Source organism: Etheostoma spectabile, chromosome 4 (genome assembly GCF_008692095.1).
Source record: "Etheostoma spectabile isolate EspeVRDwgs_2016 chromosome 4, UIUC_Espe_1.0, whole genome shotgun sequence".
In the NCBI taxonomy this organism is placed as follows: Eukaryota; Metazoa; Chordata; class Actinopteri; order Perciformes; family Percidae; genus Etheostoma; species Etheostoma spectabile.
The window spans coordinates 16190530-16210501 of NC_045736.1; the positions used below are offsets into that span (position 1 = coordinate 16190530).

General features: G+C 37.9%; 1 protein-coding gene across 1 annotated transcript in view; it reads left to right on the forward strand.

Moving 5' to 3' along the window:
* Positions 1–19972, forward strand: part of tex264b (testis expressed 264, ER-phagy receptor b) — a 33302-nt gene that overhangs the window by 8248 nt on the left and 5082 nt on the right. Inside the window, exon 3 of the mRNA XM_032513097.1 lies at positions 13690–13855. Within this exon, the coding sequence (XP_032368988.1) occupies positions 13690–13855 (166 nt within the window). The remainder of the gene's footprint in view (positions 1–13689; positions 13856–19972) is intronic.

Consider the following 19972-nt stretch of genomic DNA (forward strand, 5'->3'; position numbering starts at 1 on the left):
TGGCGAACCCGGGCCCGCTCTACCAACTGAGCTATCCAGGTGACCTGTTCTGGAAGAATGAGGCTTAGAGTGCAGAATATGTATAATAATAATAAATACAAGCCATATGTCTGTCTATAGGTAACCTCTAATATGTAAATTCATTTTCATGGAATTTAGCAATAGATACAGTAGGCCTTGGGCCAAGGGGAATAACAGTTTTAAGAGTTCTGGTTCTTGGATTTCTGCCATTAGACAACACATTTTACACACAGCCATGAAATCCAGTGAGAGATTTGATTCCAAATCTTGTGGTTCATATTTAGAGGCGCAGGAAATTTGTGTCATTTAAAATGTATGTAACATAAATGACATTTTTGGGTGTAACTTGCAGGTTGGACAGTTGTTCAGTGCAGGTGGAGTTTGCAGCTGTTAGCTCTTTCTTTTCTGACTTTGTAGTACATTTGCAAAGTGGCGTTGCACTGTAGTATTTTGTTATTAAATTAGGGCTGTATGTAGTTATTTGAATACAGCTGTGCAAGCTTGAATAATCTTTCCACAGGGATGATGTCATCCTCTTGTAGTCTCAAACCACACTGTGCAACACTTAAGTTAATTTTGTTGGGAACATTCACATGAAAATCAGTTCTTACGTTTTGCAATATTGAAACACATGTTACTCATGGCAATTTATTATCTTACATCACAGTATTCCCAGAATGCTCCTTAACACAGATAACCTATTGTTCTTTGAGAGGCAGCATCGCTTTATGAAGGCTGATAATTGAGATTGATTTTAACCATATTTTAAATCTATTTTTGAAGGCAAATGCCTTGTAAACAAACGATAAGACACTACATTTGACTTCATTGTAAATAGTTTATTACTGAATAAAATTCAACGAAATTTTTTTAACTAAAACATGGCTCACATTTAACAAAAAGCAGCCTAACAGCAAAACCAGTTCTAATTGGGCTTCTTTCAGTGAATAAAGCATGCTGTTAATGGCAGACACTTTGAATATCCCAAGTGGAGTGACCTTTTCAAACAAGCTCATCAGCATTTAGCATGCATGGCCCAATGATTTCTGTCTGTCAGACACTTTGAGTCGCTGCCCCACGTTTGGGTTTGGTATTTGCCAAGTCAGACCATCGATCGGCCCCACTGTTTTTCTTCTGTGCCTTGGCTCTTTAGTGGCGGGCTACATCACAGATGCCTTGGCATCTTGAGATTTAAACCAAGCACGGTGGCCAGGCCATCAGACTGGTTTGGGGACTGGAGTGGGAAAATAATATTGCTGACATTCACAGAGATCTAAAGATTTGTGAAAGGCAGACGATGGAACATTTGTTCGCTTCAGGGCACTGAAGTTTCTTGCCAACACAGAAGTTCTGGGCTGAATATAAAGCACGTTTTCCTTTGTTCCTTAGAAATGGCCCTTTTTAGCAACTGACACACATGGTGTGACACTGATCATAAAGTCTTCCTCAGCACGATAGAGAACGAGGCCTCATTTTTGAGACATTAGGCGCAGCCCTTTGCAATTCTTCTTAGTGTCTACCGCTTGGGCAAGAGTGATGCAAAGCAGTGCACAGATGCTAGTCCGCAGGGCCTGTTAAACATGCAGACTTTTAGCAAAAGGTGGCGTATATTCAAAAAGGTCAGAAAAGGCCGTTGGGTTTATACATGCTGGACAAAGTAATGGGGGGAAAGTGTCATATATATACTGAAAGATTTAGACTCTGGTTACATTGGGATTGGAATTCTGGGGATATAAAACTTATATTTCTTGTTTTGGGTGTAACTAAACCAAGCCATTGGTGATTTATTAGTAAACTGTCAACTTGAATTAAGTCTTACATTTCCACAAATCCACAAAATTACAATCTTCCATGAATTTCTGTCAGACAGGAGCTTTTGAAAATGTTCAACCTTAAATGTCTCTCTCAGTAACATTCATTAAAAAAAACATTTTTGTGGCCACCTGCTGTGGCCTCTTTCTTTCACTGACCAAATAGTTTTCCGTTTGAGCCAACTGAAGCCAAACCTTTCTAATACATTGCACTTTCACATTATTAAAAATGCAACTAAAAGATACATTTCAACATGCTTCAAGGAATGTGTTAACATTGAAATAAACAATACATATTAATAAGAAAAAGTTATAATAATATTGTTTTTTTTTTAACATATTTTACATAATGATAAACAGTATAGCCTACATCTCTGTTGATAACCTAGTTTTGTCACAAAGAATAACAATCAAATACTTCTTAATATAGAAATGTGGTATTGACATTTGAATTGAATTTATATTACATTTGAAAACACCACGCTTGGCTGCATAATTTACCAATTTTGTTCATGGTCAGTTGAGTTTGACTTATCAAAAATTTCATAAACATCATTAAGATTCATCTCCCAAGAGTAATTTCTGTTGTTAGTAAGGTATGAACTAGTTGGGTACCATGCCTGTTTCTTTGTTGTTGTCTCCGTTGTTAAAACACATTTGTTCTTTTTTTTTTTTTTAATCCCCTCAGTCTATCTATAATTTGTATGAACGTTTTTGTGTACCACACCTTTAAAATCCCAGTAATCCTTCCTTATATATATATTTTTTTAATTCCTGGCTTTGAATAAACAACAGGCACTGTTTAACAAGTTTAGGACTTCAGACATTCTATTAGCAGGCATTCTTTCTGAGATGCTGAGAACAAAATAGTGTTAATAAAATCTAATGAAATCCTTATCTCTGGTATGTTGCTTTATTTTTAACCAATTATTTATATTAAAGTAAAAAGTCATTGGACCTCTTTCATCAAGTATGTTGCATCACGACCCTGCAAGCCAACCCTTCCCACAGGATGCTCTGTGGAGTTTGCCCGTCAAGTGTTCAAACATGGCTTTCATCCTCTAGCAGCTGGGAATCTACTGTTGGTGTTAAATGTCACATCTACATATGATTGATCGGATTCAAAGTTTATCCTCTGTTGCACTGTCGCTCTGAATCAAGATCAGGCAAGTGTGATTGCAAATTTAAGAAGGGTTGGTATTTTTAGATATGGGACAAATTGCTGTGTGCCATCGGCCATCTTATCAATCACTTAGGATGTGAAGATCGAGCAAATGCTTAAAAGATGTTCGCTGTCTACTTTGTCATCAGTCAGTGATTTTGCTGATAAACATGCTCCCTGGTTTGTCCTGTAGTCTGCTATGCTAGGAAAATGACTAGAGTAGCCCTGTAAATAGCAACTATTGTGGCTGTAGTCTTTTGACTTAGCTCCCTCAAAACATACAGATATACTGTAAACACATATGGAACTGTCTTGTAAGCCGCTTGCTGTAGTAGGATTCAATAACCCAAATATCTCAGGAATCACACCAGTAAAAAAACAGTTTAAAAAAATGGGTGGGATAAAAATAGAAATGTATTTCCTGCATTCAAAAAGCAAACTGGGCATAGTTTGAAATCACCCTGTTGGTTTAAACCTGCTGCTGACATTGTTGTAATTGGATAATATCAAAGCTAAGTCCAAAAGTGTTTTACAAATTGTAGCTTTAGCTCTATTAGGACTACATATTGCTTATATAACCCCCCACACCTAATCAGATTGTATATCTGTTGTGTGGCTCTGCTATATTGAAGAAAAGAACACACACACGCACACACACACACACACACACACACACACACACACACACACACACACACACACACACACACACACACACATACTTACGTCATTCTTTTATATTGGCTAAAATATTCCAACAATTTGGTGTCTTTTGTTGAGATAGACATGGAAATTAAATGAAATGAATTTGCGCCGGTGTCTCTTGTGGGATTTTCTGAAAAGCAATCCAAGAGCCAATTTTAAACCATTCAAGTATGAGTCGGACAACAGAGTGGGTGCACCTAACCAAGGTGCAGAGGTTTGGGACCTCTCTGAGCTAAAGAAAATGAGAAAGATAAAAAAGAGGCTTAAGACTTAACTGCTTTATTCAGCTCAGTGACTTTTAAACTGTCCTTGTTCATTTGTCAGGGCTGAATAAGTCTGTGTAAAGAGTGTTGTTGCTTGAGTGACACCTGGATTGTTCGTACTTGCAGCGACTACTGTCCCTCATTATGCTGCCAGCCCCTTTGAACTGCTTTTTCCATTCAGGGATTTGAAATTAAATGTAGACAATAAAGGGGCTGCAGGGATACTGTGTTCCCCCCCCTTATGCAAAGCAATGGGACTTTTAGAAAATGTCTGAAAAGACTTTCATACTATTAAAGAAATTCTATTATAGTTCTACTGTGTTGACATTAAAAATAACCATGTGACAAAGCAAAGCATTGGATATGGTGCAAGAAGTTAAGGAAAATAAAGGAAGGGAAAGTAAATTGCTAGGAAAGGAGGGTCCATGCCACTGATGGAGTGGTATCCTCCATAATCTTACAGATTACTGTTATTAACTCACAGGAAGCTCTCAAATGTCGTCTTGAATTACACATTCTGTGTTGCCACTGAGTGCTAGTGTTGGCTTTGCAGTGCTCCTTGATTTCCACATTTAGTAGTTAACACAGTGTAAGTAGATGGTCATTTCAATCCTGGTCACTATTGCACTTTTTCTATGTTAACATGTCTTGTCTCCATCCATCTATCCATATTTGTCCGCTCATCCGGTATCGGGTCGCGGGGGGTAGCAGTTCCAGCAGGGGACCCCAGACTTCCCTTTCCCAAGCCACATTAACCAGCTCCGACTGGGGGATCCCGAGGAGTTCCAAGGCCAGGTTGGAGATATAATCCTCCACCTAGTCATGGGTCTTACCCGAGGCCTCATTCCTCCCGAGTATTTCTGCATATGTGAAAAAAGAGGAACTGCGCAAAATCTGATAAATTGCCTCGAGTGAGTCAATATCAGTTGGTTCTGAAGACTACAAGTTTGAGAATGGGGAAAAAAATAAATTTGAGGGTGTGGAGTTAGAAAGAAATGAGTTTACGAGACGTCTGTAGCCCATTTCTCTTCTCTGCTTGAGCCCAGTGGCTTTAGGCTTCATTAGCCACTAGTAGCGTAACACTCCAGAATCTCCCACCTAACTGAAGTTGTATTGTGGGTAATGTGGACGCCAGGTTTAAACAAGGAAGAAGAACGTGTGAATTTAAAAAGATGATATCTTGATAAATCTGTCTAAAAGGGTCCATCTTTAGTCAAATGTTATAAGATTGCAATTTAAGTCAGCGTGCTGCTGAGTGCAATTTAAGTGCTTTTTTTTTTTAGTACCAGTCGGGGTTTCAAATTTTGGCAACGGTTCAATTCCATTTTCCAGTTTCTGTTTTTATTCTGTGTTCAGAAAAACAGCAATGTCCTGTAGGATAAGATAGAAGACATGGTGTTGTAGTCATGTTATCTGTAAGAGAGGCAGTCTCTGTTCCCTGCAGCCACGGAAAGCTTGCCGTCATTATCAACCACCAGGTAATGTAATTTTAAATTACTGCAGTTGGTGGTGTCCCTGCAGCATTTGGCACCAAACTATATCTTGGTTTTCAATTGCAAAAAGTTTGAGTGGATACCAAAGCTTTGATGGATGGTATAGGCCTCAAGCTTTTTAACATTAGTTGTAGTTTGAAGATGCATATTGCAAATAGATGTTTATCTGCAAAACCACACATCAACCACAAACCTCACTGACTAACACTGGAGGAAAACGCTTTAAATTTAGCATTTGAAAGTTGACAGTGCAGTTAAAGTAAGGGTCCTAAAGGAATAACTCTCATGCATTTAACACTGGTAGCCTGCTACGGCTGCCTTATATCCACTTGTAAAGACAAGAACACTCAAAGAATTCTACCACTTTCTAGATGTAAAAGTCACACGATATATCATATAATTTGCATTGTAATTACTAGAGAAAAACATACAAACTTGCTTTTAGAAAACACAGACTTGGATTAATTTAGTGTACATTTTGGGTAAGATTTTGCAAAATGATTTTAAATTTGGAAAATGCATTATATTTAAAGGTGGCCTGTTTCTTTTTTGTAAACAAACAAAATTAAAGTCAGTAGTTTCTACTAGAACTAGTTTCCACTCACGCAATGAGGCCGTCACATGATTTATAAACCCAATGCACCTGGAATGTCCAAAGAGCACCTGTTGTTGAATACAAGAAAGACCCAGCAGCACTTCCAGTCCTTTGTCTGCATATCTCGCTGATCTGTTTCAGATCAATTTTGAATCAATTGTTGCAAAGTTACTTATCTTGTACTCCTTTTTTATCAATATGTTTTGATCTGTGGATGCTTTGATTGGCGGAATGTTATTAAGTAATATCTATTTTTTTGTTTTGTTGTACTGATGGTTGAATAGAAATAGCCTGATTGGTAGGTTTAAAGTTGCTATTTTTCTTGTTCACATGGAAATGTTAAACTATACTTGTATCCTTAAAAACAGCCATGTTTGCAGATTATCTAAATCCAGTAAACTACAATGGTTGTGACCACTTATCTACCACTTTGTCTCATAAGCTGTCCTCTTCACTGCTGACAGCACAGTGTTTAGTTGCTTTTGCCTTTCTCCTCAGGAGACAAGGGGCCATTGTTGAGGCAGAGGTTGTTGTTTGTATCCGTCTCTATACTCAGAATGAGCATTTGTCGGCTGTTTTGCTCCCATTTATCTCCCCGTGGGCAGCAGATCTTCACTTCTCTCTATCAATTTTTTCTCTCTATCAGTCTTTATCTCATCTAGGCTAACTCTTTCTCTCGGATACAGGAGGTGCAATGCCACCTGGGATTTGGTGTCATTTCTAACTTTGCTTCTTTTAGACACTGTCAAATGCTGAGAAGGGTTTTGATGTTATTACCTTACTTATCTCTGTTCATATTATTCTCACCGCTACATGCAAGATCTCTATAGCAGATACAATTACATTATGGGTTGGAGCACATTTTTCTTCAACATATTTGCACATAAACCTAAACATATTTTCAAAAAACTGAATCTCAACTGAAATTCCAATGAGATGACTCTACTACTTCCTTCATGAAATTTATGTTACTTTGTGATTTTACATGAGCAGCATTTCATCACTTCTTCCCTGTGTTACAGTTAAGTGGCCACCATTATCTTTAAGGAGCAAGCTCCTCTGTCAACATGTTTTCTGTTTGAAAGACTGTGTTTTGGCTTTTGTGGATAGGTGATTATTATCTGGCCACTTACAGTTTGGCTGTTCTCTGTTTAATACATTTTTTAAGTTGCAGATCTCTTAGAATATAGTATGCATTTGTTGGCGTTACTAAACTGAGCCACCTGATGAAGGGATATTCATGAAAATTTAAAGTAGATGTGATTTATCCAAAGTCACCTGAACTCTTAATTATAATTCTTTGTGTGTTGAAATATCTTTATGCGAAGGCAAACATAGATTACAATTCAAATTTAAAAACATAATGGAATATATTGCAGTACGCCTTTTATTCTGTATTGCTTTAAATTATTCTCCCTTTTCTTCCCTCTTTTGCATCTTTTGTTGTGGATGTGACCTCCTTAAATGTGCATATGACAATTATTCACCTTAATGATACATTATTAATTTTAATTTATCAAGAAACCCCTGGCCTGTAGGCTAATATCTCAGATGTGTTTGAACAAGATTTCTGCACATGTTCAAAACTTTGTGCACATTGAAAATCTAACTAATTCCATCTGTGGTCTCTGAGCTTTGGAGAAGTTGTGATATTTTGAGAAAAATAAAGTTATAATAGGCTATACAAGAATAAAGTCTCTATATTTCAGAAAATAATGTACCTGCACTACAGCCTGCTGTGCAGTACATGATTGCTCTGCTGATACGGTAGATCTCAGACCTTCTGACAGACTCAGAGCCCTGTTTCGGTATCTGGTCTCTGAATTAGACAACGTTTAGGGAAGTGGCTGTACGCTGCTCTACATAGAAAACCGAAACTATGGCAGATATTCAGGGAGCACAAACGCGTGACATCTGCTGCAGCATGTCAGTGCATCCATTAGAAACCTGAAGCTAAACAGCTTTTTACAGTGAGCGTGGACGCTAATCGACGCACAGGTCTGCTTCAGAGCTCTGTGTGTTTGAGTCTGAACCGTAGACACTTAGTATGTCACGGCACAGGAACTTTAAACCAAATCATTAGTAAATTTTGTGTTAATGGCATACATGTTTTAGACTGGCTTGGCAATGATTCCTCCGAAAATTACACCTTTCACCGCTTTCCTAACGTAGGCTAGAGACGGTTGTTTCAAATTTGTCAGTCAACTTTTCAAAATTCATTCAGGGCATCATTTTTTTCCTTTTGAGTCTGACGTTCTCTGCGCCATTTGGGGGAGGGCCGCTCACTGATTCCCCTATATTTCTGAAAATCCTAGACATGGTTGTGACCTGCACTTCGTTCATGCTTTCTGATTAGGCTGTGTTTGTATTGAAATAGGAGGCTGCTACAACCCAGAGTACAAGTTGACCAGCCGGCCGCACACCAGGCCATCGGATGGTTTTGTTAAGAACTTGCAATGTATAACTATCATCAGACCGGCCCTCGCGGCCTCGAAACACTACCGGCTAGGGTTGTGCTGATCATTGTCCATCGTGATGGACACTAATCCTAGTGGACGGGAAATTAACAATTGCGAAGTGAAAACTAGCAAAGACACCTGAGCGTCTGTCTTGCGCTGTGTTGCACTGCAAGAGAAATGTTTCTCCTCTCTTTATGTGGTCTCGCATTGCCAGGCCTATCTCCACATCACTGTGTCAGTGCTGAAGTATTGTCTGGCTATAACCGCTCATCAAAATGCGCTGGCTTGTTTGTATTTCAAACTCTGGACTCTGTACTTTTTAAAAGTTCCCCATGACAGCTTTGGCACGGGCTGATGTGTGCTTGAAAAGCTTCTGATGGAAAGCATTTACTCCTGAAGATGCCTCTGAACTAGCGGGGATGGGTTACTGCTGGTCTTCATATTTGGTCTTTATTTTAAACACATTAATGGAAATGGTCCGAATCATATTATTTACCTATTTGTGATTCATCAAGTGTTCTGCATTTCTTGGCGAGGGTGGACTTTAGAGACTCAAGATGTCTGCAAAGACTTAAAACAAGTGCTCAGCAACATAAAGCATGGATGGATATATCCAATTTTGCTTCAGTTTCTTACTTTACTTCAAATTTTGAAACAATTTAATCAAAGTAAGGTGAGGTCATGTTCTGTTGGCCCTTTAATTTCCCATGTCTATTCCCATAATAATGCAATGTAATAATGCTTTCATGCCTGAGAAACAAAATAATATCTTTCTGTCCAAAAATATTGCCATTTATGTGCAATGGAGAATGTGAAGAAAAAATTCACCTCACTATGACCCTGCTACTCTGGACTGCCGGAATTGTTCTACTGGGCATTTGAGGCATTGTTACTGCAGGAGAAGAGTATAGAGATAATCAGACAATAACTACACTATCCTCAATCCCCTACCCAATTACAAAAGCCTACCGTTCACAGTTTGTCTTTTGGTTTCTACTGCGGGTCCAATTATTTGTCTGCCCTTTGTCCCAGGTTTTCTATAAGACACAGATAATCTAACCTCACTGTATAGCTAGGCTCACTGGGATAGACTGTTCTGATTACTCCCTTAGCAGTGACTGTAAGTGATATGCTTCATGTGTGAGTGCACAAAAAATAAAGATGTTCTCAGCGATCATAAATTTAAAAAACACTATAGGGCTTCGGCTAATGATTAATTTCTTTAAGTTAATGCTGATGATTTTCTCGATTAATCATTTAATAAATTAGTTTGGTGAATAAAATATCCGAATGCAAAAAAAATGCAGAAATGACATTCCCAACTTCCTACAGCCTAACATGACATCTCCAAAATGCCTGCTTTCCTCTGACCAACTGTTCAAACCCAAAAGATATTCAGCTTGCTATCCCATAAGATGAAGAAAAGCAGCAACTCCTTATGATTAAGAAGCTGGATCAAGAGAAGGTTTGGCATTTCAGCATGAAAAATTACTTTAATGATTGATTATCAAGATAGTTGACATTGCCAATTAACTTTTTGTCAATCTCAATTGAGTATTTGACTGATCAGCTCTAATCATTTCTTATGTTAAACAAAAATGCACATTATGTACAAGTGCACATATGGTACTTGGGTGGAGAGTGAGACCCAACTCCAGGCCCCAGTTGTGATGCTTGCTGCCTTGCTGCTGGGCTAGACACCCTCATTTTTGCATACACATATCATTTCATCTGCCTTTCTGTACAGCTTTGACACTGGTCATATTCTTAGCTAAATGTGTATTATTTACTGTACATGCTATTGAAATAAACTAAACGGATTTTTAGGACTTAAACAGATGCAGCAGTTAAGTTATGGTTGTTAAATGCAAAAAAAATAGGTCTTGGTTATGTCTTGATTGATGGTTTAAGCTAAATTAAAGTATTTTATTTTAAAACCCTTGATATTAACTTCCTGGAGAACTTCCATTAAGCAATAGTTCTGCTAAGAGCACGCACTGGGAGAATGAACCCTCTTGCTGAATATTTTTCTATTCAGAGTGAATTAGCATTGTTTTATTCTTCACTCACTTGTCTGGCCATCACTGTTATTTAGATGTATTTATTTGATTAGGAAAATGCCCATTAATCAACATTTCTGTAAATGCGCCTCTCGCCTAAATTTCTAATGTAGTCCTAGTTACCTAGCATGCATGTCTTTATGGTGCGAAGAAACCGGAGCACCCGGAGGAAACCCATGCAAACACACAAACAGAAAGGCCCGGAACAACCTGGATTCAAACCCAGAACCACATTAAAGTTGATTAATTAACTTTAATATCTTTAACTTTAAAGTTAATTAATTAACTTTAATGTTCTTATGCATCTTCTACTTTCTGTTTAGGTTCATGTTTAGTGGTTGTTCAGTGGTTAGGCCAACAAAATAATGGAAAGAATACATGAACATTTGAGCAGAAACCCAGTAGTTTTAATAGTTTTCTATCTGAATATGTGAGTTAAAAGTAATATAATGCGTCAACAAACCTAAAATCATGGGTGTATCGGTCACAAAATCAAAACAATTTTATGTGGCAAGGAAAGCAGTTTGTTTAAAAAATCATGACCAGTGATGATGGACTGGAGACGAGTATACATTGTAAGAATTTAACCAATACATTAATTTAAACAAAATAGAGCATCACTGAGAAATGATGGGGCAGCCAAGTAGCTTATATTTAAGTCAGAATAGCACAAAACATGTTTTTTTACATTATGAGAAAGCCCAAATCTGTTTTTGACCTGAAATGTCTTGAAGGTCCATTAGGTTATTGCGTGATGTTCCCTCATTTCTATTGTAAACTTAATTTCCCTACAATGTTTCCATTTCCCGTAATATAAATAATGTTCCAATAACATGTGACCTGGGGCCAGGACCCTACAAACACTGCGAGGAAAATCCAAAATTGTTGTTATGAATGCCATAAAGAATTTGGACATCTTATGTAGCCTCCTGTATCATCAGGAAAACCTTGCTAATTCTTTGTTTGTATAAAAGAAGCCCTCCCTCTGTTAGGTGCTCAATTAATTCATTTTTATTTAGGCATTTCTGTTATTGTCCTTTAGGGGTAAATGTAGTGCTTTTAATGCCCACCCTTAGCATACAATGCCTTTTATGCTTGGCTCTTTTAAGTGTGTCATTAGGCTGTTGAGTCGCCTCTTATTTGGTCAGTCTTATTCTACAGCACTGTAATTGTTAGTGTCTCTTCGTTCCTTGGTTGTGTAACAGTCAACACTACCCAGATCAAATGTCTTGTGCATCCATTGTACTCTGTAAATTAAAGCAAGAAAAACATTGTGACAAATCAGAATTTGCCAGTGAAATATTAAGGATGCACCCCTCTATGTAGCTGTTGTACCAACAGTGTGTCTGCACAATACTTCAACTTCACATTTGATCATTTATTTATAGAATCTGAAATGCAAAATGTAACTTTGTGTGTGTCTGCTTGTATGCATGGACATAAATATGCAATATGTAGCAGTAGCTGATTAGCCAAGCCAATGAGCATACACAGACGTTCCTGTAGGAAATATGCACCAATAATTGATGCTGCTGAAATCACTGAAACTGACAACGTTGTTCCTGTAGACAGCAGTGAGAGGAATGACACTGCTGTCATAATTGGGCTGAGAGACAGATGGTGAGCGAGATGATAGGCTTGAGTTTGAAAATAAGTCAGCTGTCTCCTATAAAGAATATATCTTATGTGTGTCTGTTCAGTTTGCAAGCCTGCTTTTCAGATCCTTTGTATGTGACGTTCCTGTTCAATTAAACAGTAACCTGTCTCCACTTCCCCTTTCCTTGAAACTGGGAAGTCAGTAAGGGGCACAGGGACTATATTCTTAGGATCTGACAAGAAATAATCGTAATCTAATCAGTTTCAACTCTTGGAGAGATGTCATTAATTTCCCATAGTGTAAGAAATGATTTATGGTCTAAATTACTTTGGCTAATATAGTTCAAACCAGTGATGAAACATATTGTTCCGAGATGCAGGACTATGACAAGGTGTAGTACAGAGGTCTTCATCACCATAATACCATGCTTCTATTCTCAAATTAATTAAACAAGCCACACTCTCTTTTTATTTTTGTTTTAAAATCAGATTAGATTAGGCATTTTATGCCTTTATTTTTTCATAGGACAGCTGAAGACATGAAAGGGGAGACATGCAGCAAAGGGCCACAAGTTGGAGTCAAATCGCAGCCACTGTGCCAAAGAGTAAAGCTCTATATATGGGCTTGCTGCCCAGCTACATCTTCTTTTAATAAGTAGCATTATTTTAAAGTCTCTGTGTCATGACTCGCTCTGAATCCTTAGCCTTTTTCACCATAAGAAAATAATATTTCTTATGGTTTAGCATGATGAAACATATCACATCAGATAATCAACATCCAGGTAATTTATTCGTTAACTTGCATCAAACTAAAAAATCTGTTACACTTTGGCAGCAGTAAAGTAGTAAGCCTAATGAAAACTGAAATTTTTGCAAATTGACTTTTAAGGATTTATCCTATTGAGATATTGCACTGTAGCTGCAATGTGTTTCATGTTTTGCTCGACATTTAGCATATGCCAAAGGGGTGAAAGAAACAGACACTGGATGTGCATGCGCGGAATAACAAAACATGGTGTATGAAAGGTTAATGAGCCCAGAGAAGTGGAGTGGTCTCTGTCATTTGAGACTTCCCACTTCTGGAGGAGTGAGGCAAGTAATAGAAGAAGAACAGCATTTTAAACAGAGGTGGCGTGTGGAGGCTGAACATTCATGGAGACAGATCTAAGATGTGTTCCATGTGGGGTGTAAAGACAAAACAACGAGATTAATGTTAGTTCAGAGGGTGGAGTGGTGAGGCTCACATATGAAATCAAGTCATTTTCACTCATCATTGACTGGACTTGTGGGATTATTGGCATGCCTGTGCTTGTATCCTACTATGGGGTTTTCTCTGTCCATTACATAGTGTTTTTTTTTTTTTATCTCTACTCTAAACTGTCAAATTTCTTGTATGCATTTGTGCCAATAAATTACTACTAAACACCCAAACTTTAAAGGATTTAAAGTTAATGTTATGTATTACATTTCTTGTAAATCCTGAATTAGCTTTTTATTCTCGCCAATTCAAATGATCTCTCTCAGGAAAGGAGGCTCTGTGCACACCCGTTCCTTCAGATCTACAGAGAGGGTCAGATCCAGTTCATGGCCCCCTTGGCCCGTCAGGGAGATTTCTACGTGCCTGAAGTCCGACAGGTAGAGAGGAGGCTGTCAGAACAAGAGGAGTTGCACAGTGACTCAGAAGTCTCAGGTAATTGCACTTCATGCTGTACCACATGAGCATGTACATTGTTTGTGCTTACAGGTCAACCTAGGAGGATTCAAAGCCCTGTTAATGTAATCTACGCAGCTTGCCAGCTGTGCAGCTGGGAAACATCATTTAGCATCCCTACATAACCTTTAATATAATTTGATGAGGATTGCAAATCAAGCTTAAACTTCATGTCTGTTTGTCACTTCCGTTACTGAAATAAAAATCCTCATTCAAATTGAGAAGGCCAACAAATGCCAGTTTCACTTTCTTCAATCATACCAACGTCTTTAAAAAAGATATTTGCAGTGCAACATTTATGGGTATTGGATTTAGTCTCACATTTAAAACATGGCGGGGGGTCTCCTTAACCTTTAAACAACAGTGACATATTATGATTGATATGATGAATTTGTTAGCAAACAGTTACCATGCAGGTTTCTGGCCACCTGGCAAATTCAAGTCTAATATTTGCTTTTTGGCTTTGTTTTTTTGGTCTACCAACTGCTGAGTGAAATATAAGAATAAGTTTTCTTCGTCAGTTCTTTACAGTCAGCTACTTTCTGATGGCCATTAAAGCAGCATGTTAAGGCACCTGTGTTTTGGCTTCAGCATTCAGCCATGGCAGTTGCCGCTTGGGTGGGACCCAGGAGAATTGGACTTTGTTTCTATTGCTGTTTTGTTTATGAGCAGCCCCACAGAAGCAAACTGTGATTGACACCTTTCTAGGTGTTAATGAAAAGCCCAGACACAGCAGCTTCTGGTGAAAGTGTGCCACTCACCAAGGGGTTGTCCACAGCTATACAGACAACATACGGACAACTTTTAAATGTTAAAGACGCACAAGTACTTTAGAACAATTCCACTTGACACTAATTTATCCTCATGAGACATAAAAGCTTGTGAAGGAGTGTTTTCAAAAGTCAATCCTGGTTTAAGCGAGATGAAGTGAGTCTAATCATGAATTTGACATGAAGTGTGAAAATAAGCCTTTTGATAACAGCCTCATATCACCTAACTGCTACAGCTTTGTGGCAGAGGCCATATTGTTCAATTCAATTCCATACAAGCAGACTATATAATGAATCCAAATATAGCCCAGCTGACACTCAAAGGACACATATGCACAGTAAAATAACAGTCAGAATGTTGTTTACAAATACAATACAGGTTTTGATTGGATTATAAAAAACAGAAGATTAATTAGCAACAATTTTCTCTAAGAATGTGCTCCTTTTCTCTGTTTTAAAAGTGAGATGAGATATGGTGGATTTCCACGCATTGATATCAGTATGAATCTCCACTGTTTGGTCCAGTGGTGTCTCCACTGAGGAGCACAATGCATAATGATTGATTTATTCAGGGTGCATTCGTGTCCACATCCAACTTAGATTTTTGAAGGTCTATAGTACGGTTCGAATTTCTAACAAATTGCCTTTGTTTTATTCTCAAACTGCCAAAGGTTTCATATGTTTTCTCAGGGATGATGTGAGACATGGTGCCAGAAATTTAGTGACACTCTTCAAAAGAAATGGTCATTCTTTCTTAGTAGGATAGATTGTTTAAGGATTATTCTATGCACCAAAATGCAAACTTTAAAAGAGTATTCTATAACCTGTAATTTCTCTGTAATTGTTGCCTCTCCAAAAGTAGCTGCGTACAATTCTTTGTCAATAATCAAATTCAAATTGAAAGTAAAATCAGTAGTTTTGTGCTGAAAATCCTTTTTTTTTTTTTTAAAGCCACTCAGTTACCTCAACAGGTGTTATAAGAATCGGTTATTTATAATATATTTGTCTGACCCCTTACACTTAGTGTCATATTTCCACAGGAATCCATACCTCAAACATCTATCTGGATCTCCACCATTACACTTTTTGCTACAAAACGGAATGAAACTGACTGAAATGACAAATTCCCTGTTTCACCGGTGTGGTGAGAGTGAAAATGACATTTGGGTCCATGACTGTGAATGATTGTGTGATAGGCAGCCATGCTCCTGTCACAACAATGGGATCAAACAGTCCAGGTCAGATCTTTGGTATGTTAAAACCACCCATCCGCTTCCCACTGCTCCCCACATACTGACCCCGTCTCAGTGACCGGATCAACCCCCAGCCTCCTCACATGTCTCCTCTCTCTGTCATACAGCAGCAGGCTAGAAACATTTTCTTTTTTTAAAGATTATTTTTGGGGAATTTTTAAGCCTTTATTCGACAGGACAGCTGAAGAAATAAAAGGGGAAAGAGAGGGGGGAATACAGCAAAGGGCCACAGGTCGGAGTCTAACTGGGGCCCGCTGCATCGAGAATCAAACCCCTATACATGGGCGCCCACTCCACTGACTTAACTATCTGGACGCCTTAGAAACATTTTCTAACATAGTTCTAACAAAGTTCCCTCTTTGGAACCACACAATTCACAAGTGGGTGAATATAGTGCCACATATAGTTTTAGATGGCCATTACCCTACAAACTCTAGTTGGACCAGAGCTATTTTAAAATCTTGTGGGACAAATAAACGTCTCAAGTCAAATCTCAAGTTTCATCAAAGCAAGTAGTTGAGTAAAATCTGAAGTCGAAGTCATGTCACACATTTTCATCAAATTGCTAATCTTTAAGGCGAATGTTGACCATATAAATGACACAGCATCCTCCAAAGGAAGAGTTTGACATTTTGATAAAAACGCTTGTTTGCTTCTTTTTTTTTTTGTTAGATGAAAATGTCATATCGGTCTGTCTGCAAAATACCAGTGGCTGAGGATGGGTGATTCGATGGTTGCCTTAAATGATAACACAAAGACACCAAAAAATAAGTCAGTGCAGTGCGCCTAGCATTTTGCAACCTGCTAACACGCTCTGTCTGATCGCGGCCTGGCTGTGATTTTTAACTGACTGTTAAAAAACATTCTCAAAAATCTGCCTATACAAGCACCTCTACAGCTTACTAATTAGCATATTATATTTGTTTATTTGTGGCCAAACGGTAATGTAGAAATAACTGGTTTTATGAAGGGTAACATGCTGTAAATATTTCTCGGCCTGGAGCTGTGATTTCCTAGAGTGTTTTCCTCACCATAAGGTTGCCAGGCAACAAGCAGAGACCAATAATAATACCATGGTAATTTGTTTGTTTGAAAGTGCTGGTAGGCAGATTTCTTATACAGTGGACAGAGTCAGGCTAACTCCCTGATTCCTTTATGCTTTAATCTTCTTACTGGACATACATGAGAGAGGTATTCTCAGGCATATTTCCTAAATTGTTAAATTTAAAAGTTTTATTACTTAAAAGTTCAGTTGGTAACTTTATTTAAAAAAATGTGTGGCATATTTGCTAAAACTGTCACTATATCCTGACAGTAGTACATGAGACATATTATTTAAAAAAACATATCATGTTCCTCTGCCTCCTCTATTACAAAGTTTGCTCTGGCTGGTGGGTAGTGCGTGGTTTTGGCTTGACTGTTTTTAGCAGTGATTGACATTGTGTTAGGGAGTCCTCTGCTCTGATTGGTTACTTTTCTTTGTTGGTGAATCTTTTGAGAATGCCATTAGGAGCAATAGAAGGAGGCACAGGAACAGGATTTTTCACAGAGTATCTGTCTCATGTGATACTCTCAGGATATAGGGGCAGTTTTAGTCAAAGTTACCAACTACAGCTATAATAGTGTATATAAGCCTTAATTTGATAATTATCTTTATCTTATGTTGGAGTTTGCATGTTAAATCTTAACCTACTCAAATTCTGCAGCATCTATCTCTGTCTCATTCCAACACTAGTAGAATAAACTGTCACTCAGACACATGTAAAGAGCGATGCCTGAAGGCACCACTAAACCACTCCAATCAAATGCAACAGTTTTCCCTTTTAAAATAAATTAAGAGATATTGTGTATCATTCATTCCAAATGGGATTTGTTCCCCCATTGAGTGATTACATTTTGCCACTTGCTGTTGATGTTCAACCAGCAGAGGAAAACCAACACAAAACCAAAATTGTTGCTCTATCGTAACTCAGTATGCATATTAGTAATTCATTATTTAATTTTTTTCCTCTTGGCTCCATCTATCACATGTATATGCGGTGGGTGTAAATGAATCAGCAAGAGCTTGGGGCTAGATTCAAATATGGATGTTTTTTTATTTAAAATTTGAATGCATTTTCATGAAAATAAATAGGAGTTAATTATATATGTACATTGTGTTAAGCACTGATTTGTATGCCTTACATTTTTTCCTCATGTATACAGCTTCTCCTCCAAAAGGTGAAAATAGTCATATTCCGCTGTACGCAATGTTATTGTCTGGAATAAATAGTATACCGTGCACCAAGCTATGCAGTTTACATGCAATTCAAATCTGTCTTGTTCAAGCTGCTGTGTGTGTGTGTGTGTGCGCTATCCTGGTCCCCATCTCATTTTCACTGTCAACAACAACAAGTGATATCCACTGCAATATCTCTCATCTTTTCTGTGTGTGACACAACAGCATCAGCCCTTAGGTCTTTGACTAAGTGCGTTACTACACACACAGCAGTAGGCTTAGCACACATAAACATACAGTATATCTTTATAAACATAGCAAAGTTGCTCCTGGTTAAATTTTCAGAGTAAGTAATGTTTTGTACTCTTTGCATGTTGCTATGTAACACCAATTCCTCTTTTTGTATATTGCTGTTGGAAGTCTCTTAACTTTAGCTTAGAAGCATGACAGTTAACATGTCTCTGAAGCATATAAATGTAAATGTGCTGTATTTATATAGCGCTTTTCCAGTCTTAACAACTGCTCAAAGCGCTTTTACATCTACAGGATACATTCACCATTCACACACATTCATACACTGTGGCCGGGGCTGCCGTACAAGGTGCCACCTGCTCATCAGATATACATTCATACACACTCACACTCCGATGCGCAGCACCGGGGGCAACTCGGGGTTCAGTGTCTTGCCCAAGGACACTTCGACAATGACTGCAGGGGCGGGGATCGAACCACCAACCTTCCAATTGGCAGGCAACCGCTATACCACTGAGCCACAGCCGCCCTATAGTTCTGTTTTCTATCTTTGTAGTTTAATGACGATTAAAAAAAATGATGCTTTGGTGTTTGGTGTCTCAAGAGCTTGTCACAGAGTTACTGACCAAGTCAACAGCTACTTTCACTGTATGTGTTGTCCTTTTCATTTTGTTCAATTCGGGTTTGAAATCTACGTATGACAATATTTAGGTTACAGCCAGTGTTTATCTGAATGCCTAGAATCAAACTGATTGTCAGAGGAAATACTATTATATATAATATTAATATTTGTAGATTGAAAATCTGTGATTTTGAACAGTGATCACTTTTAATATATGACGAGTCTTTGCTTAACCCTTGCATTGTCTTCACTTTTGGGACCCTCTCGTGTCCCTCGGGTCTAATTGACCCGTGACTTATTTGGGGTTTTAAAAACAATTCTGAAATAAAATTTGACTTCATAATCTATTAACAAATATTGTCTTTATCTCAATTTCAAACAATTGGGATAACATATATGTTTAGGGAATGCAATCAGTCTATACTACAACACAATTGAAAATGGAAGTGTGATTCGTTTTATAATTCATGTTAAAAATCTCCTATGGGAAAAACATAAGTGGTCATATCCAAAATAATAAATAATATAAATAATAAAACCTGTCATTCTATTACAAATCTCAGCTACCTCTGATAATTTGTCCCATATGATAATGTATTTATCACCTCTAACATGATAATTGGCCACCTTTTGGCTTCTGTGGACTGTTTTCATGTGAAAGGTTAGTTCTTGTGTGTGTCATCATCTGGTCTCCAGTAAACAATGAATGGCTTAGTGTAAGAACATATGGATTTAAAGTGTACTGAAGAGTTTTTTGTGGAAACACTCATAGCCACACAAAGATCGACAGAATGACACACAGGGAGGATATTGATTTTATTAACCTACAAGGAAGAAACTAAAACACTGAGGAGTCAAGTGCAAGATTTACCACTCCAATTAAAGAGCAGGAAACCTTTATCTTATACAGGAGTTTCAAATTAACAACATTTCACTGCACTATTTTGAGTCATGACTTTAAGTCGCTGCACAGGGTGTTGC